The sequence below is a fragment of the Carettochelys insculpta genome, chromosome 24 (assembly GCF_033958435.1).
Source record: "Carettochelys insculpta isolate YL-2023 chromosome 24, ASM3395843v1, whole genome shotgun sequence".
In the NCBI taxonomy this organism is placed as follows: Eukaryota; Metazoa; Chordata; order Testudines; family Carettochelyidae; genus Carettochelys; species Carettochelys insculpta.
The window spans coordinates 6,667,787-6,690,963 of record NC_134160.1 but is presented as its reverse complement, the minus strand read 5'-3'; the positions used below and the strand labels follow the sequence as shown (position 1 = coordinate 6,690,963).

The 23,177-nt window shown below is 57.1% G+C and overlaps 2 protein-coding genes across 5 annotated transcripts in view; one reads left to right on the top strand and one right to left on the bottom strand.

Moving 5' to 3' along the window:
* Positions 1–38: 38 nt before the first annotated feature.
* On the top strand, positions 39–13,974 carry YARS1 (tyrosyl-tRNA synthetase 1). Of its 2 annotated transcripts, none has more exons than XM_074976172.1 (14): positions 39–135; positions 4,207–4,432; positions 5,127–5,273; positions 5,446–5,621; positions 5,989–6,118; positions 6,532–6,612; positions 7,682–7,774; positions 8,157–8,292; positions 8,585–8,670; positions 9,737–9,872; positions 10,313–10,410; positions 11,554–11,747; positions 11,938–12,079; positions 13,097–13,974. In XM_074976172.1, the coding sequence occupies exons 2-14, from the start codon at positions 4,376–4,378 to the stop codon at positions 13,205–13,207; spliced, it is 1,587 nt and encodes a 528-aa protein (XP_074832273.1). In that variant the 5' UTR covers positions 39–135; positions 4,207–4,375; the 3' UTR covers positions 13,208–13,974. The 2 variants fall into 2 exon arrangements, with proteins under 2 accessions (XP_074832273.1, XP_074832274.1); XM_074976173.1 differs by having other exon boundaries at positions 68–135; positions 4,342–4,432.
* An 807-nt stretch (positions 13,975–14,781) lies between these two features.
* Positions 14,782–23,177, bottom strand: part of NHSL3 (NHS like 3) — a 58,118-nt gene continuing 49,722 nt past the window's right edge. For all 3 annotated transcript variants that reach the window (XM_074976328.1, XM_074976331.1, XM_074976329.1), the window contains exons 4-7: positions 22,942–23,062; positions 21,233–21,349; positions 17,515–20,769; positions 14,782–16,364 (exon numbers count right to left, since the gene is read on the bottom strand). In XM_074976328.1, coding sequence (XP_074832429.1) covers positions 16,342–16,364; positions 17,515–20,769; positions 21,233–21,349; positions 22,942–23,062 — 3,516 coding nt within the window. In that variant the 3' untranslated portion in view covers positions 14,782–16,341. The remainder of the gene's footprint in view (positions 16,365–17,514; positions 20,770–21,232; positions 21,350–22,941; positions 23,063–23,177) is intronic.

The window sequence follows — 23,177 nt, the reverse complement described above, 5'->3', positions numbered from 1 at the left end:
GCCCATCGATGCGCTCGGTGCTCGATGGCTCCGCCCTGGCCGTGCGGCGGAAGGGCTGTCGCAGGCCGGCGTCGCGCGGGGCTGATGCAACGCGGAGCCGGCGGCGGCGGCGGTAGCAGCGCGTCGGGCCGCACGGTGAGGGAGAGCCCCGCCCCACGCGTAACCCTCTTCCCGGGGGGCCGCCCGCGCCCCGCCCCGCCCCGCCGGGGTCTCCCCTCCGCGGCTGCCCGAGCTGGGCGCCCCCGGTCCGGCTCCGCCCCGCCCCGCCGGGCACCGGCTGCAGCCCCGGGCGCGGGGGAGGGGCTCCGTGAGGAGAGCAGCCGCCGGCGGCGGCGGCGGCGGGAACGACTCTCCCGCGAGCGACGGTTCAACCTCCTGGCTGTTGCTGGGGGAGACCTCAGGGGGGCCACGAGCCCAGCCCCCGCCCAGCGCAGGACCGACCCCCAACTGAACCAGCCCGGCCGGGGACCCGGGGGTGGAGGCCCCACCCCTCTCTCGGTGCGCGTTCCCGGGCTTCACCTTCACCCACCCCCCGGGGAAGCCGTTGAAATCTGGGCGGGGGGTGGGGGGTTCCCCTGCCCGGCCTGTTGAACGGCAGCGGTGATAGGCGACCTCGGGAGGCTGGAAGGCTTCTGTCAAAAAGGGCATCAGCTGTTCCTGGGTCTCCGATAGCTCAGAGGGATCCATACGCAGGGGTGTCCTGCCAGCTCACCAGCAGGGTGGGATGGGAATTGGTGTCTGCTGCGCACCCCCACATAGCACACGGAAGCAGTGGGCTGGGGCAGAGCGGTGGTACATCGGGAGGGCAGTAACAGAGAGGCAGCCCTGTCAGTCTGTATTCTAGGGAAGCAAAACAGCAATCAGGTAGCACTGTAAAGACTAAACAAAATGATTCATTGGGTGATGAGCTTTTGTGGGACAGACCCACTGGTTCAGGTCACATAAGGAGGGGGAAGCTATGTGCTAATGGGGGACTTCAGTTTGACCGGCACGTTGGGAGGGGGTACTTTCTACCAGGATTATAGCATCCTGGGGATTTCTAAATGCAGTTTATGACAATTGCAGCCAACACAGAGGAATTCCTGATTAGCTCTTGCTTTATCAGGTAGAGTTCTTAATGGATTTATTTCTGATCGCAGAACTCAAAAGTAAAAGTACCTTAGGTGCAAACAGTCTTAGCTTGATCATATTTATGATGTGCACGTAGAATAAAATCCATACCAAAGATTTCATATATACACACACACATATGGTACTTTAGCAGGACCAATAGCCCAAAGCTGAGAACAATTATGAGCCAAATTAACTGTAAGGAAGAATTTAATCAGAAAAATGTGATGGATAACTGGGAAGCATTTTAAGAACACCTGACTGGATGTTCAAAAAGCCATAATCTAGGAAGAAGGCCATAGTGTAGTAAAAAACGAGAATTTGGTTTAGAGGAGAAGTAAAGGCAGGTATAAAAAAATTAGGAGAGGACGTTGAGAGTATTAAATATAAATCAGAAGTTAGGAACTATAGAAAATGTATTAGTCATTACACAAGGCGGAATCTGTGACTGGCAGAGTTAAGGAAAATGAGTTTTCAAAATACCGTGTATTAGGCAGAAAAAGAATCTGAGAATGATCTTGGCCCATTACTGGGTGGAAACGTAGAATTATCAGTAATAATGCAGAAAAGGCAAAAATGTTCAATATATATTCATGTTCTGTATTTGTGGGGGGAAGAAGAGGTGATTGTAGTCTCATCTGGTGATGCTGTTTCCATTCCATTTGTTTCGTTGGTAAACAGAGGCTTTTAAATCAGCATGTCCAGATAGTTTGCATCCAAGAGCTTTAAAAGAACTGGTCAAGGAGCTCCCTGTACTGTTCATATTGATTTTTAATAAGTCTTAGGGAAGTTCAGAAGACTGGAAGAAAGATAATGCTCTGCCAGTTCTTAAAAAGGGTAAATAGGATGACCCGGTTAATTGTAGGCTTGGCAGCCTGACCTTGATAATGGGCAGGGTGATAGAATGACTGTCATATTACTCTTCTTTAATTCTTTATTAAGTGAGTCATAATTATTGTAAAATCAGCATGGGCTTATGAAAAACAGAGCCTGTCAAAGTAACAATGTTTTAAAATGAGATTACAAATTTGGTTGACAAAGGTAATAACGTTCATGTTGTATACCTGTGAGGCATGTGACTTGGCACCACAGGATATTATGAAGTTTAAAATGCTATAAAGTAGACATGGCACACGTCTGATGGAGTAAAAACTGGCTAACTAACAGGTTTCAAAATGTAATTCTAAACTGGGAATTATCACCAAGGGTGTGTGTGTGTTCAATAAGATCTCCCAGGGATTGGTTCTTGGATTTATGGTATTTGACATATTTATCTATGAGAACACAAAAACTGGGGAGTGGTAAATAATGAAAAGAGCAGGTCTCTGATTCAGAGCAATCCCAATCACTGGTAAACTGAGCTCAAAGAAACGATGTATTTTAAAACAGCAAAATGTAAGCACACACTTCTGGGAACAATGAATGGGTGGGTACCTCTAACCTGGAAACAGCCACTATGGCCGTGTCTACACTAGCCAAAAACTTTGAAATGGCCATGCAAATGGCCATTTTGAAGTTTACTATTGAAGTACTGAAATACATATTCAGAGCCTCATTAGCATGCGGGCAGCTGCGGCACTTCGAAATTGACGTGGCTTGCCGCTGTGCAGCTCGTCCAGATGGGACTCCTTTTCGAAAGGACCCCGGCTACTTAGAAGTCCCCTTATTCCCATATGCTCATAGGAATAAGGGGACTTCGAAGTAGCCGGGGTCCTTTCGAAAAGGAGCCCCGTCTGGATGAGCCACGTCAATTTCGAAGTGCCGTGGCCACCCACATGCTAATGAGGCACTGAATATGTATTTCAGCGCTTCATTAGTAAACTTCAAAATGGCCATTTGCATGGCCATTTTGAAGTTTTTGGCTAGTGTAGACGTAGCCTATGAAAGAGATTTGAAGGTCATAAGCCACAGGACATGAGATCTCAGGATGAAGTTGTGGCCAAAAACGCTGAGGCAGTCCTGGGGCAGTCCTGGGATGCGTAAACAAGGGTGGGGAGGATCTCACATAGGAGTGGTGTGGTTAGGTTAGCTTAAGGATGTTGATAAATTGGAAGGTTCAGAGAAGAGCTATGAGGATGGTTAAGGGCTTAGAAAACTGTTTTCTAGTGACAAACTGGAGGAGCTCCATCTGCTTAGCTTACCAAAGAAATGGCTAAATGGAGACTCAATCACAGTCTAATTAGTTACATGGGGAGCAAATGTTCACCAACAGGCTTGTCAATCTAGCAGAGAAAGGCCTAGCGCAAGCCAATGGCTGGAAATTGAAGTGAGTCAGATTTAGACTAGAAATAAGGTATAAATTATTAACAGTGAGTGCAATTAACCATTGGAACACTTGAGCCCCAGGGTCAGAGGGGTTCTCTTGCTGATCATTTTTAATTCGGGGTTGGATGCATTTGGAAAAGCTTTGCTCCGGCGCAGATTTTGGGGAAGTTCTGTGGTCTGCTGCGTTCAGGGGTCAGACCTTGGAATCTGTGGTTTCAAACAAGTGGCTGGGAGGTGAAAGGTTCTGTACCCTACTACCCAGCCCTGCCTGCCTCCGGTCTGTGCGTGTTACCTGCATAATTGGCTTGCACATTAACACATGGTCTGAACCAGGATAACAATTTTGTAGCTCATTATAGGGGCTCTTTCATAAACTTGGCTTTATCTAATTCTTGACTCCCCCCACTCCTTCTGTCCCTCTGCTCTCTGATTTGCTTACCTTGATAATAATTTTTCTTATTTGTCAACCCTGATTACTATTTTTGGTTGTCTGTGCCTTAAATACTGAGTCTGTTCTGGTGTGGCTATGGTCTGAAGAAGTGGGTCCGTCCCGTGGAAGCTCACCTAATAAATTATTTGTTAGTCTTTAAAGTGCTACTGGACTGCTTTTTTGTTTTCATAGTATATAGACTAGCACGGCTTTCTTTCTGTCACTTTACCCAGTTCATAGGGCTCAATGGTTAGAGAAAGCATATTGGTTATACTGTTACATGAGTGGGATGTGGGGAGAGTTGCCTCTCTGCCAGGACCCATAGCGTGGTTACAGCTATTTAACAGAGTTTTGCCCATGCTTCTATGAATCTGACACCATTTCCTCTTTTCCACCACAAGGCCAGAAGGTTGCTGTCCTGGCTGGTTGAGTCCCTGAGCCTGATACAGACCTTCCCCTGTATCCTGACTGAGCTGGGAACCACATCAGGAGTCCTTCCCCTTTCCTCTTGTGACCTGTCATCTGTTTAATCACAGTTTGTAAAGGCCTGTCTGCGCAAAGGCTGACGCAATGGGGGACGAGCTGACCCTGAGGGAGAAATACCACCTGATCACGCGGAACCTGCAGGTAACTCTGGCACAGACCCTTACTGAGATGAGACCTGCCAAATCTACTTATCTAAGTATTACTGGTCTTGCATAGTGCCCGCGAGCTCCAATCAGAGTCCTGCAGCACCCAGGGCTGGATGGATGCAGAACACAAAGCCAGTCCCTGGCCCAGAAAGCTCCTGTCTAAGAGGAAGGGAGTGCCACTCCATGACTGATCGTAGTGTTTCTGTTGTAACTGCTCTTCTGGGCTTGGCTCCTGCTCCTGCTGTACTGTGACCGGGGGAAGCCCCCACCCCTTTGTGCTTCCATTCCCCACCCCCCCACTGCAGTAGGGGGAGAATCTGGAGGTGCCCTACAGACCCTTTTCTTCGTTGTCTCCTGGCTCTGCCAGAACACTCCTCACATGCTTTTCAGCCACTAATGGATTTATCAACTCAGCAGCTCGGTGAGGTTGATAAATATCCTTGTCCCTATTCTGGAGATAGGGAACAGAGGCCCAGAGAGACTAAGCAACCCAAAGATGGAGGGAGCCAGATATAAAACCGATCTCCAAGCCGGGAGTAAAACCTGTTCTAGCCAGAGAACCATCCCTCCTCCCCTGAAGTTCTGAGCCCCAGCGTAGCGTGTTCCTTCTCCGGTGGCTGTCATGGGCTCTGCCAGGTCAGGTTAAGTCTGTTGTGCTGTGTAATGTGCAGCTTCTGACTTGCTCGCAGGAGGTCCTTGGGGAGGATAAGCTGATGGACATCCTGAAGGAGCGAGATCTCAAGGTGTACTGGGGAACAGCCACAACCGGCAAGCCTCACGTCGCCTACTTCGTCCCTATGTCCAAGATCGCCGACTTCCTGAAGGCTGGATGTGAGGTACTTGCTCTAGTCCCAATGCTGAAATCCTGGGGGGATGGCAGACTTCACACCCAAAGAGATCAGGCCTGGGGGATACCTACAGCTCCAGGCTAGGTGGCAGAAGGGAACCTGCAGTGCCTCGGTGTGACACCCCACGACATGCCCCGCTCACCCTCCCGTTCTGTGCCAGGTGACGATACTGTTTGCCGACCTCCACGCGTACCTAGACAACATGAAGGCACCGTGGGAGCTGCTGGAGCTGCGCACCCAGTACTACGAGAACGTGATCAAGGCCATGCTGGAGAGCATCTGTGTGCCTCTCGAGAAGCTGACATTTATCCGGGGCACCGACTTCCAGCTCAGCAAGTGAGCTCGTGGGAGCCTTCTCCTCTCTCAGGAGTATCCCAGAGGAAGGATTTCAGGGATGGGATGGGATGGGGGTGGGATTTGACGGCTGCTATAGAGACGGGAGGAGGGGCATGGAAGGAGTCAGCCTTGGCTTCCTTCACAAGCTCCATGAAGGAATCAGGGTGGGGGAGACGAGTGGGCTCTCGAGCCAGCTGGGAGATCTGTTTGTCCTTCAAGAAAGCAAGGGGGTAAGATGTCCACACGCCTGATTTCTCTGCACTGTAGCCAGTGTCTCTCTGTGTGTGGTGGCTATAGAAGAGGAAGGTTTGATGCTTTCATTTGTCTGCCTTCCGCAGCAGGATCAAAACCTGTTCTCTCCCCACAGAGAATACACACTGGATGTCTACAGGCTGTCCTCGCTAGTCACCCAGCATGATGCCAAGAAAGCAGGAGCAGAGGTGGTGAAGCAAGTGGAGTATCCCTTGCTGAGTGGTCTGCTGTACCCAGGCCTGCAGGTACCTGGGGGAAGGGTGACAGCCACACATCCCTTTCCCCTAAAGGCTACAGAGTTTGAACCAGGTTAATCACAGCCCTCCTTCCCCTGCTGCGGATTAGGACAGATTTTCTTTCGCACTCGTCAGCAGGAGTATCTGATGCACAGCCCAAACCTCAAGGACTTCACCTGGTGCTAGAGCAGCGCACAGCTGTAGGGAAGGTTTGCTTGGTTGTTTTCACTGGTGTTCGTACCAGGTGCACAGTATTCCTGTGTAGCCAGGAAGGGTGTGGGGTTCCACTGTTACGTGCGCTGGGGTTCCCAGTTAAGCGAAGCGGGTGGATTTATGGGGCGTGAATGTCAAAAGCTTGACGTCAGCAGGAGTGCGGGAGTGCTTGCGCCGCAGCCTCACGTTCGTGGGTGTGTTCCCCACAGGCCCTGGACGAGGAGTACTTGAAGGTTGACGCTCAGTTTGGAGGAGTGGATCAGAGGAAGATTTTCACCTTTGCAGAAAAGGTTAGAAGAGGGGGGAGGGTTTTAAACATCCAGAAATGCAAGAGGCTGCCCCAGGCCTCTGGTTCCAGGTCTGTGTGTTTGAACTCTGCCTGTAGCACTGCTGCACACAGAGCATCTGTGAGGTCACCCAGACCTGGGTTCAAGTCCCTGCTGCTGCCTCAGTAATCAGAGAGCCTGAGACATCAGCTCTTGTACCAGAGACCTGGTAGGAGGCAAAAGCTGGCTAAGCCATGCTAGTCACAGAGCTCTCACACAAACATATCCTGGAATCAAGGAGTACCAAAACATCCTGATCCCAAGGTTGCTACAGAAATATTCCCCAAGGGTAACAGGAACACACTGAGCTCTGCTAAGAGATAAGGTCAGGATAACAACGTGCAGTAGAAACATTCTGGTCACAGCAGCGTGTACAAGTATCAAGGGGCAGCGCTGATTCATTTGTACCGGGGCGTAAAGATGTATCTTGGAGGGAGGATCTTTGGTCGGCCTAGGGGGTCTCTGGAAAGTCCTGCCGCTGGCTGAGCGGCATCCATTTTTACAGACATCCATGTTTCGTACACTCGTGGTGTTTGCCTGGTGCTTTTACTGCGCTTTGTTGGCAGTAGCCTGATGCTTTTGTCTCTTCTTGGATCTTGTGGTCATTGGGCAGCTGGCTTGAGGTCTGCCATGCTAGCTGTCTACGCAGGGCTGGGGCAGCGCAGCGGGAACACACATGCGGCCAAACATCTACCCATTGGTGCGCTGTGGCGGCTGAGGTCGCCATTTGCAGGGGTTTGCCACTGCGAGGCTTGGTCAACATTTGCTGCCGGGGGCCTGCCCCATGCAGGTGTGAGTGCCCCTGCCTTTCCTTCCCGTCTCCACACCTGACTGACGCTGCTGTTTGCCCACTGGTGCGTGGGTCTGGGTGGACTGGAGAACGACGCCCCCTCCAAGCAGAGGGAACTAGGGTTCAGAAGCGTGTTATGAGCCCAGCTGCGCAGTGGGGAGAATGCGCAGGGCAGCGAGGGTAAAAGCTAATCTTCAGATGGGGAAGCTTACAGACTTCTAACTCTTTGCTTTCCTTGCCTAGTACCTGCCCTCCTTGGGCTACACTAAGCGCCTCCATCTGATGAACCCAATGGTTCCAGGGCTGACAGGCAGCAAGATGAGCTCTTCGGAAGAGGTAGGCTGATGAAGTGGGACTCTGCTCCCCGTCGCTCTGTGCAGCAGCCCTGCAGGGTGAGATTTTTGATCCTCTGAGGCTGGTAGACTCCCCTGGCTGAGAACGGTGCCCTCCTCTCTCCTTGCTGGTAGGGGTGGCCTGAGAGAGGCAGCGCCAACTCGAGTGCACCTCGCTACTCTGGGGGCGGAGGCAGGGAAAGATGCTGAAAGCCCCCAAGCAGAGAGAGCTGGCTGTGGAGTTTCACAGCCCGTGGCCTGGCTGTGCAGGGCTGACTCCTGCGCCTGGGCTACAGTAAAACTCCTCTGTGTCCACGGTGAGGCTAAATTAGTGCAGCATCCCGAGGGCGGCACTGCCAGCTCACAGGTCTCCTCCTGCCTCCTAGGAATCGAAGATCGACCTGCTGGACCAGAAGGAGGATGTGAAGAAGAAGCTGAAGAAGGCGTTTTGTGAGCCGGGCAACGTGGAGAACAACGGCATCCTGTCCTTTGTTAAACACGTCCTCTTCCCGCTCAAGTCAGGTGACTGTCCCCATGCTGCAGAGAAGTGGGAGTGCAGCTGTGAGAGATCTGGCTGGTCTCCGTCTGCTTAGATGTAGGCAAGAGGCATGAAAGGAGCCTGTGTGCTGCAGAGCCGGAAAGGAGAGACCGTCCGCCCTAGCAATGAGGTGCCCTTTTCTGGTCTCTGCAGACACACCCTGCCTGGAGTGTTTGTGGGAGGGCAGGTGGGTTAGGAGAGCAGCCAGTGGGGGGTGGTGCTGGGAGAAGATTTGTGTTTATCTCGGTTCTGACCTAAACCCTTCCTGTGGCGCAGAGTTTGTGATACTGAGAGACGCAAAGTGGGGAGGAAACAAAACCTACACGGCTTATGATGAGCTGGAAAAGGACTTCGCTGCTGAGGTAATGGTGGCCATCCACCTTCCTCCTGCCCCCACAGCCCTGAGCCTGGGAAACCCCCTGCGGCCAGGCGCCCGGGCCCAGGCGGTTTCCTCTGACACAGGCTTTGCAGAGCAGGGCGAGTGGTGGTCTCTTGCACCACGTGTCGGTCTGTAGGATTGCATAGAACACCACTACAGGCAGACTCTGGTTCATGTGCCACCCCTCCAGCCCCAGCCTGTTCCTGCAACCCCATCCTGCTCCCTGGCAGCCCCCCAAAGTCTAGGAGGGGCCCACAAAATCTGCTAGCGCCCCAGGTCCCCAGAAGAGTTCATCTGGTATGGGGGAAACCCTGAACCTCGGTCTCCCTTCCCCCTCCACTCCATGGAGCACAAGGGGCGTGAGGTGTCTCACTTGAGCGCCACAGCGGGGGGGAGTGGGAGGTGGGGAGAGTTTCTTCTCACTTGTGTGTGGCCCCCAAATGATTTTTCTGCGGGTCATTCGCCCCTCACCTGAGACAGGTTCCCCACCCCAAGTCTTCCGTTTCTGTGCCTACAAATTTAGCAACACCCAAACCACCTCCAGGGAAATCCAGCCATCTCTGGGTGGGAAGGCCCTGGCTGCGTAACAGCACAGAGCAGCGTTAACCAACAATTTAAGATAACAAGTGGAGAAGACTCGGTTTCCAGTTTAAGACTCCAAGAAAACTTTTCAGGCGCTGGGATGTCCTTATCAAAGCAGGAATTTGACCAGGAGGACGGGGCCATGTGCTGGCTCTGTGCTGGCCAGGGCGGGGATGGTACCACGAAGATCCCTTAACTCCACGTCTTCACCATTGCAGTTTTACATCTCCTTTGCCACAGCCCCACCCCAGCACCACCACAGAGCGCTGGGTGTAGCACTGACGCACAGGAGAGCTTGGCTGTGTCGCCTATCCAGCGACCCAGCTCTGCCTTCCTTAGCATGTGATCCCATTGTCTCCACAGTGTAAGACACTGGCTGCCCCTCCTCACTGTCAAAATGGGCACAAGCTCCTCCCTTCTCCCCCAGAGAACGTCATCTCCATGGATTTTCTTACTTACCATGACAGGTCGTGCACCCGGGGGACTTGAAGAGCTCCGTGGAGGTGGCCCTGAACAAGCTGCTCGACCCCATCCGAGAGAAATTCAGCACTCCAGAGCTGAGGAAACTGACCAGCGCAGCGTATCCTGACCCCTCCAAAGCCAGTAAGCCTCTGCCATGAGCTCCCAGGGAAGGGGACCTTGGCTCCAAGTCAGGGTGATATACTCGCTGGTTAGTGAAGCTCTTCTTCGCCAGCATCTCACATCTGACCTGGATTGCCCCCACGATGAGGAGTGATGAAATATTGGCCTGGGGGCCATATTCTTAACCTAGAGACCCCAGCATGCCATGCTCCATTCCCCTCAGAGGTGCACTCAAACTGGAGCACCGCGTGCTGGGACCCTACGGGCTGTCTTAGAAATGACTTGGATTTTTGCATGAATCAGGGATTTCTGGCAAATCAGAGAATGTGAATCACTGGCTGAACGGAAGTCAGGTTCTCCTAGTCCTTGTACTCCTCCCAGAAATACACCTTCGCTCGTGGCTGGGCCCACACGGCCCTTCTCAGAGCCAGCAGGTTTCATTTTCTCTCTCTTACTTGCAGAAGCTTCAGTGAAAAACTCCACCAAGAACTCAAACCCTGAAGACTTGGTCCCGTCCCGGCTGGACATCCGGGTTGGCAAAGTGATCAGTGTGGAAAAGGTACCAATGCTTGAGCAAGGATCTGGGGCTGGGGGCGAAGCAGGGCGGGCAAAGAACAAGCGGGGAGGGGACAGTGGGGTGTAAGGAAAGGGATTCCTGCCAGGCTTGGTAGAAAGGGCAGGTTGCTGCATTCTTAGTTCTGGGTTTGCTCTGCAGGAGCCGGAATTGCAGCGCTTGTCCGTCAGTTTCTGAGAGCCCTGTGCCTGGGACGCCTCCACAAGGGAGGCAGTGAGATTAGCCACTGGGTCCTGTCCTCCAGGAGACCTGACCCTGAAATGCTGTCTCCAGACTGCTCAGTGCCAGACTAGGGTCCTTCTCTGACTCACGGGAGGGCAGCTGTTTGATAACTTAGGAAATGGCATTTTTTTTTCTCCAGGGGGTTGTTTAATTATCAAGGCTAAATGAGCCCAAGAGGTAGAGGCAAATGGACATTACCCTTCACTCGTGGTGTTCACGCACCTGAATGTGTTTGGGGCAGTGTGGGGGGCGGTTCTGGAAATGAACACTCACTTTTGCAGGGAGTATTTGAGCAGAGATGGCATTGGGGGTGGGACCTGTCACCCGACAGCTGGATACTATTAATACAGGGAGGGTCACCTGGGGAACTCACTTCCTCAAGGTTTTGAGATGCAGAACTTAGTTTAACACATGAAAACATGGCTGCAGTCTCACTGCACAGCACTAACCAAAGCGCACCAGCCGGGCCGGTCATGAGGCTGCACTGTCTCAGTGGGTCAGGCAGAAAGTCCCTGCTCCCCCAAACTCTCCATTAGCAGGAGGGCATTGGAGAGAGAGGACCTGCCCCCAAGGCAGCCAGCACTGGGGCCTGCAGGGCCCTGAGAGCCACACAGACTTTGCATTCTCCTTTTGATCTCATTTGAGGGTGCGTCACGATCTGGGAAATTGCCCCTTAGGAAGTTCTCCCTTTTGGCACTGGCAGTTGCGGCCTCCCAGCCTCAGAGGAGGGCAGCAGCCAGTGAGCAGCTGGGGGGGACGTGGATGTGGCTCATCCAGGAGCGAAGGCTGCCCTGGGGGACTTGTTTCCTTGAAGCGTGCCAGCAAACCACATGGGCACCATCCTGCCCCACCCACCTGAGGGCTGACCCCTCCCCACTGTAACCTGAGTGGCCTTTGCACCGGCAGCATCCTGACGCCGACAGCCTGTACCTGGAGAAGATTGACGTGGGGGAGCCGGAGCCCCGGACGGTGGTCAGCGGCCTGGTGCAGTTCCTGCCCAAGGAGCAGCTGCAGGACAGGCTGGTGGTGCTGCTGTGTAACCTGAAGCCCCAGAAAATGCGGGGCGTGGAGTCCCAGGGCATGCTGCTGTGTGCTGCCAGGTAGGGTGGGGCCATGGGAGCGATGGGCCCAGGTACTTGAGGTGCCTGGCAGCCTGGTCCCCATCTTCCCCCCGACAACAACCAGGCTATTTCTCCTCCTCCTGAGGTTCTTGTGCCCTGGGGGGATAATTACAACAGGCCCGGTTGAAGTCCCAGCTGGTCACTCTCCCCTTTGTGTGCCCCTCCGCAGCATGGGGGAGCCCCGTCACCTGGAGCCCCTGGACCCGCCAGCAGGATCCTGCCCAGGGGATCGTGTCTACGTGGAGGGCTACGAGGACGGGCAGCCAGATGATGAGCTCAAACCCAAGAAGAGGGTCTTCGAGAAGCTGCAGGTAAGAGGGGCAAGGACAGAGGCAATGCAGGGTTACGGTCTGTACGCAGGAGGCCCAGTGCCCAGAGCTGGCTGCTGCTGGGGATGGGCCCAGCTCTATAGTCAGAGGCCCTGTCTGCTCTGGCAGCTGGGCCCTCTAGTCACCTGGGCAGCCTCACCGGCCCTGATGCAGCTTCACAGGAGGCTCTCCAAACCCTGTACAGCCCCTGCCCGAGACGAGGCTGCCACTCCCCTTCCCAGGCAGAGCCTGAGGCACACTCCGTGACGGTGACTCATGGGAGGTCACACAGGGCAGAGGGGAGCCTAGAATGGGAGTCTCTGGGCTCCTATTCCTGCACCTGGCCAGTAGCTGAACACAGCCGGCGTGACGCTGACTAATCCTGGCTCGTCAGGCAACAGCTTAATGGCACTGGGGTAGGCCAGGCAGACAGCTATCGGCACGCACCTGTGCAGCCCCAGCCCATCTCAAGGGGGTCCTGTTACCCAGCAGCTGGTCCCCAGGTGGGCCCTACAAAAAGCACGTAAGGGCCACATGCTGTGGTCAGAGATGGTGAGTGGGAGGCAGGACTCCTGGGTTCTGGTTTCTGCTCTGCCGCTGGCTTGCGGCGCAGCTTTGGGCAAGTCCCAGTTCTGCTCTGTGCCCCAGTTTCCCCCGTAATCAATGAGCAGTGGACTATCTTGTGGGGAGGTGAGGGGGCAGCTCTCCGTGCTTGGAACACGCTCAGGGCTCATCTGGTGAAAACAGTGACTGAGCTGTGACATAGCAGGGTCTGCGTGTGCTTCCCCGGGGTGTGGGTCCCCTTTGCCCTTAGCAGGAGTTACACGGCAGCATTCCCTGTTAGACCTCTAACAGGCGCTCCGCCCTCTGTGGGCCTGGCAGGAGCAGCGTGCCCGTCCCCAGGGAAGGAGGGCCCCAAACAAGGCTTCCCAGACGGGAGGCCAGGTGCTGCAGGTATGACGGGAGAACAGACACTGGCTAGCCAGTCTAACGCGTCACACCGCCTGCCTCTCCCCACAGGCTGACTTCCGGATCTCCGAGGACTGCGTCGCCCAGTGGAAGCAGAAAAACTTCATGACCAAGCTGGGGAATGTCTTGTGTAAAACACTGAAGGGCGGGAACATCAGTTAACAGGTGCCAGCCTGTCCCCCTGGTCCTGTCCTGACCTGTACCCCTTCACCGCTCCATTGTGGGTTCTCTTCCCCCTCCGTGACAGCTGCAGGGGGCTGTGCTAAGTGAGGGCAGGGGCTCCCAGGATGAATGCACAGGCTGCGGAAGCTGGTACACACCTTGCCCCTGAACTTGGGCACGGTTGGCAGAGAACCTGTTTCCCTGCGAGCTGCTGTTGTCCTGTTCCCACCAGCTGGGCTCTGGAAAAGACCCTGCATGGTTCAGGGGACCCCTGTAGCTCCTGAGCTGCCCTCCTGATGGGTCTGAAGGGCAGGGGGCTGCTGTGGTTTGTAAAAGCACCAGCTGTCTCCTAGTTCCCCTGGCTTTCTGGGGGTGGCTTCGAATGTTGCACTGGAGCTGGCTGGGAGCCTGGGTGGCAGCTGCTGCCCTTGACAAGCTCTTGTTAATTTTAAATGCAAATCTTTCAAGACAAAGCATTGTTCTAAGCTGTCTAGGTCGTCACGGAGGAGAGGGACTGCATGGCCTCCTGCGTTCTGCCCATAACCCTGCATTGCCTCTGCCACCCCTCTGCTCTGTGTGGGGTTTGACTGGCACCTGGGCCTATGGAGGGCACACAGGGCTCTCTGGATATGAGCAGCTGCTTTAACAGGCAGCAAGGCTGCCCAGGCAAGCTGGTGCTTGGGGCTGCAGGTGCAGAGGCCTCTCCTTTTGGTGGTGGATCTGAAATCATCTGTCATTGTTAAAACCCCAATAAAGTGTCACAGCAACTGAGGTGTGTCTGGTGGGGCGTGGGCCTGGCAAGCAGCCGGAGCTGCCTCTCTGACTGTGCAGAGTGCCCCTGCCACCTTCAATCCTGCATGTAGGGCTGGGCCCAGGGGCCAGCCCAGCAATGCAGGGTCCTCTCCCTGGAAGGGTGTGGCTCTGGCAGGGACCTGCCTCTAGGAGCAGGGGCTTTCCCTCTACTTACAGCTGCCTCTTCAAGACATGTTGCCAGCTGTGCTGGGCCATGGCCACCTACCCTCTACCACTCTCCCTGGGCTGGCACTACCTTCTTAGGCCTAGACTGTTAGTAAGCCCCGATGTGGATTTGAGGTACTGCTCCTTTCGGGTGCTTGGGACAGCCAGGTTGTGACCATGTTTGCACCCCAATGTCTCTTCCCCCCTGCAGAGCAGAGCAGAGCAGGTGGCCACAGGAATGGCTGGGATGTCTTGACACTGACAACGGAGGGGGTAGTTGTCCCTGTGGAAACATTTCAGGAGGGAGGGGAAATGTGGGGCAGTTTTCTCCTGTCAGCTGAGAAAAGTCAGAGGGATGGGGGGGGGGTGTTACCACCCTGCAGTGGGGTAACAAGGCCCCTTCCATGTAAAAGCACCACCTGAGGCCACCATAGACTACAGCAAGAGCTGTGTGCTTCCCTCCAGCTGGGGTGAGAACTAAACAGCTTGTGCAGCAGAGTGACTTATCCACTCCTGGCAGTGGGGTGGGGCCATGTGATGGGGCACTTCTCCCATCACTCCAGCCCCCTGGGGAGGAGGTAAACCCCCACCTGTCACCACAACACAAAAGGAGACAGCCAGTTTCAATCCTCTTTAACCAAAGAGAGAGACAGAGCGAGTGCTGCTGCTGCAGCTCAAGGCAGATGGTTTTACAATCCCGGAAATCGCAGCATGAACCTCCCCCGCCCCCCCTTACAGAAACAAAGTGGGGGGCTGGCTCGGGGGATGGCTGGGCTCTCCCCACTCCACCCCCAGGGACTGTCTGTTGAGCAGGGCCTGGCTGGGGGTGGAGGTGAAGGTGGAATCTCTCAGGGTGGAAGTTAGGGCGTGTGGGGCGACCCCTCAGGCCTGGCCCCAGAGCCCAGCTGCTTCCTTGGGTACAGAAGGCTGCCAGTGTGGGGGAGCTGTGGCTCAAGGGTAGGTGCCCACCAGTGACTGCTTCCTCCCCTGCCTCATGTGCCAGACTCACCAGGCAGCAGTGTGGTGCTTGCGCTTTCCCACACCCCAAAGTAAAGGGCTGAACTCTCACCTCAAGGGACTCGTGGGGCACTGCAGGCTGTCCGCCCTCCCCCACCCACCCCTCTGCTCCTGGCACAGCCCAAGGGGCTGCTCTGCCCATACAGCCGGTCAAGGCCCCCCCCCAAAACACACCATGGTTCTACCATGGCTGTGTAGCTCCCTTGCCCAGCTGTGCTGGGCCAGACCCTCGCCTGTAAGCAGGCAGTTCCTTGTAATGCCTGTGAGTGTCTCCCTCGCCTGAGCAGCAGAGAGGGAGAGAGCTACCCCTACCTCCCAGGGGCAGGAAGCCAGGCTCACACGACCCCCTCTGGCAGCCTGGCTGTGCCCACCAACTCTCCACTAACAGCTCTGGAGGGAGTGGGCCGGGGGCTGGGCCCCATTTCCCCTCCACTCTGCCGGGGCTGACTCACCCCTGCACAGTCTCACTGAAGTTGCCCTCTATGCCCTGGGGAGGCCCCTAGCACGACAGAGGCATTTACCCCACAAAGGCAAAGCTGCAACCAGCAGCCATGTGCCTCAGTCCTGGTGCTGCACCTTTCCAGAGCCCCTGCTGGAGCCGAGGCAAGACGATCCTGTTCAGCAGAGGGAAGCCGGCCACGCATCCGCCCTCAGCTCCGGAGCAGTCAGGACGCTCCTTCAGCTTCTTTTTACCAAGTGCTTTGATTTCGTGCCCCCTCAGGTGCACAGAGCAGAGGGTCAGCCTCTGCCTGGAGGAAAAACAGGTTGTCTTCTCCCTGACCGTGCTGCCTCCGCCAGTCACGCGCAGGTAGTGCAGCCCAGTCTTCTAAAAACACCCCCATGCGTTCCTTGCGGTAGCTTCTTTGCAGCTTTCCCCCTCACAAGACCAAAACCAGCCCAGCCAATGGGGGAAGGGCGAGGCGCCAGCCCCCAGGCCAGGGCTCTAGTTTAAAAAAATGCAAAAGAAAGCTGGAGTATTGAAGAAAGTGAAACCACCACCAATTTTTGCATAAATATCATCAAGGCCATCAATGGCTAAGGCTGTTTGCTTCCTTTTGTTAAGCCAGTCGGGCCAGCTCCACCTTCGTCCTTTCAGCTGCTCAGGTCCCTGAGAGAGATGCGTATTCCTGTGTCAGGCACAAGTGCGGCAGCTCCATCCTTCAGGCTGTCTCTTCCCGTTTGTCTGCAGGAAAAGGAGAGGGATTCTCGTCAGAAAGTCACAGGTGCGGGTGATAGGCAGCGCCACCATGCCCCATCCCTGGCTTTTTACACCCAACCCATCAGCGCGATATCCAATCACAGCTGCTGCAGGGCTGAGGTAGCCCACTGCTCAGAACGGCTGGGCCCCACAAGATACGCGACTGTCACAGAACTGGGGTTCTAGCGCAGGCTTTTAGCTCTGGGAGCTCCTGGTTCATACCAGCGTCAGCCAAGGAGGTGGTTGTCATGTAATGCTCACTGCTGGTTTCCAAAGCTAAAGAGCTTGAAGTGATACTTATGCCCCTGCACAACACCCCCAGCCACGGTTTAAGGCCCCCCGAGGCAGTCAGAGCCCCCAGCACATCAGCCTGTGCTGGAGCAGCTTTGAGCCAGGTACTGCTGGACTGACTGCGGTGTAGACAGATGGATGGGGTCAAACAGCCTGCGCTCATGGGGTCTGTTCCCTGTCTCCCTTTGATTCAGGCATCAGGAAATGGGTCGGCGAGCCACAATTCTGCCCCCCCGTGGTCCCCCTCCAGATAATCTGCCTCGCCCCATGTTCTCTGGAGGGTTCCAGCGTTGTCCTGGGTCTGATTTCTGGCTCTATTCCTGCCGGTAGTGAGACAGGGTGAGTACAGGGCAGCAGTGGGGAGCTACAGGTGGGGTTGAGGGTGCGCTGGCAGGACTGCAATGGGGAGCTGCGGGTGGGGATGAGGGTGCCCTGGCAGGGCTGTGGTGGGGAGCTGCAGATCAGGAGTGGAGTGCCTGTTGGGGCTGGGGTACGTTGGCAGAAGTGAGAAGATGCCTGACACCTAATAAATTATTTTGCTAGTCTTTAAAGTGCTACTTCACTGCTTTCTGTTTTGATTCTACACTACCCAGTTACTCAGGGTCACCGTTCTCTGTTAGCTGAACATTTGGGCAGCTGCCCAGGAGAGATTCAGGTGCCGCCCAGCTGATTAGCAGAGCGCCCACAGCCGGCAGTGTGTGTTTCTATGGGTGGTGCACACCTGCACATGCCTCAGCGCACAGAACAAACTTTATTCCACCCCAGATGTAAAAAAAAATTAGAGGGAACCCAGCTCACCATTTTGATCTAGAAATGCCCCCCTCCCCCACCAATCCTGCCATACCTTGTGCTGGGGGATTCTGCTTTGGCGTCTCTGGACCTGCCAGGTGCCCGACTTGGCTGCTCTGGGATGGGGAGGCCGCGTTCGTGGAGAGTTTGCTCTCAGTTCTGTTCTTGTCTGCCAAGGGAGCCCTCGCTTTACCGTCAGGCAGGGAACAGTTCACCGCTTCTGCTCCCTGGGGCCTGGGGCTCACAGGAGACTGAGGCTGCCCCATGCCAAGTGAAGGCTTCCTGGCTACGGGGGGTGGGATCCTGCCGGACCTCCTCTGTGCTTGCAGCTTACCAGGGGGGACCTGGCCCAGCTGGGTCATGGCTGGGACTGCGGAGCGCTGCCCGGAGAAATTCATCAGCTCAGCTACCAAGTTCCTCTTCAGGTCGGCCTGGGCCTCTGGGGACGATGGCGTCTCTATGACGAGCTTCTTGGAGCTCTTGGCGAAGATGAAGCTGGCGGTGGAGGCAGGTGATTTGTGGCTGGGGGACACCTGGCCATCCTTGGCATCTCCTGCGGTGGGCTCGGAGGCGGCCTGGCCAGGGGGAGATTTCTTGTTAACGTTAGACCCGTCCGACGGCCTGGAGGTCGGCGCATCTCTGGAAGACAAGGCAGAGGCCTTCAGCCGCACGGCATTCTGCAGCTGGTTCAAAGGCACGGTGTCTTTGGGAGCAGGGGCCTGCCGCAGGGACAGGGATTTGCGGATGGGTTTCTGGGGGGCTGGCTGAGCCTGCTTCCCCGCACCGCTGGTGCCTTGTCCATTCTGGCCAGGCGTCGGCTTGCCTGGGCCAGGCGTTGGGTGCGCGTCCATGCTGACCGAGCGCAGGCGCACCATCTGCAGCAGGGAGGGGGTGACGATCGGGAGGCTTGCGTCCTCCTTGGGCGTGGGGTTGCTCTTGTTCCGAGAGATGGGCTCCTTCTTAGGGTCCAGCTGGGAGCTGGTTGGGGGCTTCTTAAGGCTCGCCTGAGGCTGGAGCACCGTGGGCAGGGCAGGAGCTGGAGGGGCAGGAGGTGGGGCTGCAGCACCCACCGGCTTGGGCTGGCTAGGCGGCACGTCGGGCAGTGCAGCAGCTGCCATGGCCGTGGGCGCGGCAGGAGCCAGCGGTGTCGAACCAGCCGATGGGCCCTGTTGCGGCTGAATCCTTGAGGAGACTTTGGCTGAGAAGGAGGGCGAGGCTGCTCCTGGACCTGCCCCTTCGGGGCTGGCTGGCTGCTCTGCACCCGCAGACTCCGGCTGGGCTGCGATTGAGGGAGACGCCGCGGTGCTGGTGACAGGGAGCGGCTTGGCTGGGGGCAGGGTGGGGAAACCGGCCTCGTCTGGAGGAGGGAAATCCGCCATGGACAGATCCTGTTCGTCCAGCGCAGGTGGGGGTGGCGGGGGCCACGAGGGGTCCAGAGGTGCCTCTGGGGTAGTCTCCGAGCTGGGGGCCTCTGGGCTGGTCTCAGCCTTTTTCACGGGGGGTGGTGGAGGATGGTAGGAAGGCGGAGGAGACGGCGGGGGGGACTGGCTGCTGAGTTTGGGAGGGGCCGAGGCCTCCTGGCTGGCTGTGCTTTGGGCAGGGGAGGTGGCGGGGGGGCTGGCAGAGGGCGCCGCCTGCCGGGGTTTGGTGGGTGGTGGGGACATAGGGGCTGGCACCTTGGGGTGAGGAGGAATAACAAACCTGTCTACCCGACTCTGCAAGGGAAGGGCTGGGCCTGCTGGGGGCGGCCCTACCTCTGCCGGGGCTGGGTCCGAGGTGGAGGAGGATAAGGAGGTCAGGGACGAGGAGACGGAGGAGAGCGCAGGAGACTGCAGTGAACAGACCCGCTCTGGTTTCTTTGGCTGGGGCCTCCTCTTGCCGGGAGACGCGGCGTGAGGGCAGAGCCCTTTGGGGGGGAGCGTGGGGGTGCCGCTCTGGCTCGAGTAGCCGCTGGAGGGCGACATGGTGCGGTGGAATCCCTCGGGGGAGCTCTGCGGAGGGGCTGCCCGCTGTTCCCGGAGGAGGGCGGCCACCCCCTCCCTGCGGAGCTTCTCCCCCGGCCCCGGGCTGCAGCAGGACACGTCGGGGGAGCTGGCGTCGGCCGAGTAGGCCAGGCTGTCGGAGCGGATGCTGCTGGTCTCACTCAGCGAGCCAGGCGAGAAGACCTCGTCTTCGCCCAGGGGGCTCTGGCTCTCCAGGCGTGGTGTCCCCGGCGTGCTGCCCTCCCGCGGGTGCCTGGGGTCCGGCTTAGGGGGCAGGCCCAGGGCCTTCTGCCCCTCTGCAGCTGTCGCCTGCGGCTGCTGAGCCTTTTGGTATAGGGAGTGGGTCCGCCTGGGGGGCGCCGGCGGCTTCTTCATCTTCCTGAGGGAGACGCTGCGGGCGGAAGAGCGGTCGCTCCTCACGCTGGCCGTGTCCGAGCCCTCCGCCCTGCTGCTGGTGCTGAACGCCGGTGAGGCCCTGCCGCTGCTGCCCCGCAGCCCCACCGCCAGCAGCCCACGGGATGGATCGTTGGGCCTGGCGTGGGCCCTGGGACAGGAGCTGGTGCCGCTCACAGCGCTGTAGACGCTGAGCTGGTCTGTGTCGGACCGGCCGGCTGTATCCACCTCACTGGGTGGCCCGGCCTCCCGCTTCCTGCTGCCGGAGCCACCCTGCGAGGAGATGGTGGAGCTGTTGGACACGATGGTCTCGGTGGACTGGGAGTGGCTCCAGTTGTCGCTGGAGGAGGAGGGCTCTCGGCTGCGGGCGCGGGGCTCCGAGAAGCGGGCGAAGGAGCGGACGGAGGCGGGGCTGGAGGAAACCAAGCTGCAGCGGCTCAGGGTCCGCACGCTGCTCCTGCTCAAAGCCACCACATCCACCGTGGGCGGCAGCACCGCGTTGGGGATGATCTTGGACAGGTAGGTGCCCTGGGGGGAAATGGACATCACAGGGCCCAGCAGCTCGGGAGACGGGCCTGCCGTGGTCATGCCCGGCACCGCCAGGGACTTCGGCCTCACCAAAGGAGACAGCTTGGCTGCCGTCCTCCTCCCCAGCAGCGTGTCGTCATAGTAGACTCGGTTAATGTGCCTCTGGATGGCCGCGTCAGCCTCGGCCTCTGCCAGGGCTTGCAGGCACACGCGAGCGCCGCCCTGGGGGACCGGCGGGGGCTGCAGGTTTCCATTGATGGTGGGGATAAGGATCATGCCGCTGTCCGCCTCGTTGCCGTTCACCAAGGGCTGGGATGCTATGCCGGGGGGGCTCCCCTCTGGCCCGGCGCCATCCCTGGGGGAAACACTGCCAGGCCGTTTCTTCAGCTCATGCCTGTTTCTCAGACCTGAGAGCAGAGAGGGAGGAAAAACCCCATACGATTATAAACCAATCCCGTGGGCGGGCAGCCTGCGCTGGCACACTATGGGCCGCCGGGGCACGCCTCTTCCCCTGACGCCTGCCACTTAAGGGAGGCCTGGCCAGGCCTTAGTGCAGCTCCATCCTGCCTGGGACAGCCAGTAGTTCAGACTGCCGAGGGCTGTAATACCAGAGTCTGATTCTGCTTGCTGGGCCGGGTGGAAGTGGCTGGATGGGTGATGGTCTTTGCTATGGCAGAGGTCAGACCGGGGGCTCTGGGGGCGCCTATTGCCTCCGATTCCTACCCACTGCCCCCTTGGGCACTCGCTGGTACGGGGGTGGCACTGGGACCTGCCAGCTCCTCAAGCCGAACTGTCAGCAGGCAGAGAACCCTGACTCGCTTGTGTGCACGGAGCAGCTGCTGTCCCGCTGCCCTTGCCATCCCGCCTTACCTAGCTCCTTCTGGACGTGCTGGGGAATACCCAGCACCGTCGTCCTCCTCTCCTTCCGCCTCTTCCCGGCCTTCTCCGAAGACTTGGGGAATAAGTCGTGCGGCCGGAAGGTGGACCCTGAAATGCAGTTGTGATGAAATGAAACGGTCAGGGGTACGGAACAGGGAGAGCTGAACAGACTAGGACTTTTCAGCGTGGAGAAGAGACGACGGAGGCGGGATAGGAGCGAGGTCGATAAGATCATGACTGGGGCGGAGAAAGTGAAGAAAGAAGAGTTATTCCCTCCTCCCCGTGACACAAGCACTAGGGGTCACCACAGGGGAAGACTCGGCGGCAGGTTTAACACCAACAGAAGGACGTGCTTCTGTATCCAGCACAGTCGACCTGTGGAACTCCTCGCCAGAGGCTGTTGTGAAGGCCAAGACTATCACGGTTCGAAAAAGAGCCAGACACATACATGGAGGATTGGTCCATCAGTGGCTAGTTGGCCAGCTGGGCAGGGATGGGGTCACTGGCCTCTGTTTGTCAGAAGCTGGGCGACAGGAGGAATCACCTGAGGAGTCCCTGTTCTGTTCATTCCCTCTGGGCCACCTGGCATTGGCCACTGTCGGAATACAGGGCTAGATGGACCTTTGATCTGACAGAGCGTGGCCACTTATGTTAAGCCCCTGCCTGGCAAGCAGGGACCATCCACTGGGACATTGCCTCTCCCCACCCCCAGACACCCATCCTGTAGGTGCAGACACCCACATTAGACCTAAGCAATCAAGGACTTTACAGTGAGGTTGGAGTTCCCCATGCGCGAGAGGCTCCAGGCCTGTGACCAAACCAACCGAGGCCACAAGAAAGGGGGCGGGTTGTGGTAAGCTTGGAACAGCTCTGGAAACCAGCGTTCTCGTACTTACGGGTGGGGCCCAGTGCTAGAAGTACAAATAACCTGGGTAACTGGGCACCAGGTGCAGGGATTAACTGGTGGGAAACGCTTAGTCCAGTAGCTGGGGGAATCTGGCAAAGTGAGATGAGAAAAATCCTCGCTGAAAGCAGAGTGCAGATCTGCACCGCCCCGGCCGACCGCAGCAAAGAGCCAATAACCAGCAGGGTTCGTTAGAGCACAGAGTGCCGTGGGTTCGAGGGGCCCTTCGGCAGAGCTTTTCTTCCCCCTCGGGAGCCAGGCCAGCGTGGGCCAGCATCTCCTACGAGGCGTACAACTGGCCCGCGGCTGGCTTTCGAATACAAGGCTGTAAAGGGTTATAGTGATACTTTGGGTGTAACCAACTCCACGTGGCCATTTCTTGGAAACTGAGTCCTGGTGAACCTTGACAAACCTGATTCCAACAGCCTGCCCCACCACGACGGCGTCACTCGGTCAAGGGGTCTCCCTGCTGCTGTTCCAGGACACAATCCAGGCCCTGCGCGGGGATAGCCAGTGGTGCCTGAGCTTACGCTGACCACTGCAGAATCTATTGCGAGCGGCAGAGTGTGGAAGAGGACTGCCCCGCCACCAACGTCCTGCCTTGTCCTGCAACATCCCCTATCGCAGTGGCAGCCTCTGGCCCAAACAACAGGCTTCTGATGTCCCTCATGGAATCACACAGCAGCCTGGCCACCCACGCCCCTGCTCCCATGTCTCAGCCGGGTTCGGTGCTCCGCTCTGGCCAGAGCGTGCTGTCGAGACAGCTCGCCCTCCCCATTACAGCCGCGCCTCGTACCTTTCCTCTGGATCATCTCCGAGCGGATGGAGAGGGCGTCCTCAGAGGTGCTCTCCGTCGTGCACGACTGGGTCCTGCTTCGGAAGGAGACCTCATCCTCCTCTGTGGAGGTGCGGGAAGACTGGGTGGGGGAAACGGGTTCCAGTAAGTCCTCAGCTTTATAGGAACAGAGGCTTCGCTCCCCAGCTCCAGAGTCCCCCAACAGGGCCCCTTCTCAGAGGCCCAGTGTGATGAGT

Coding starts and splice junctions, on each gene's coding strand:
- YARS1 (XM_074976172.1), top strand. CDS start 4,376: ATGGGGGACGAGCTGACCCTGAGGGAGAAATACCACCTGATCACGCGG. Junction 5,274..5,445: donor TCCTGAAGGCTGGATGTGAG/GTACTTGCTCTA, acceptor GTTCTGTGCCAG/GTGACGATACTGTTTGCCGA. Junction 5,622..5,988: donor ACCGACTTCCAGCTCAGCAA/GTGAGCTCGTGG, acceptor CTCTCCCCACAG/AGAATACACACTGGATGTCT.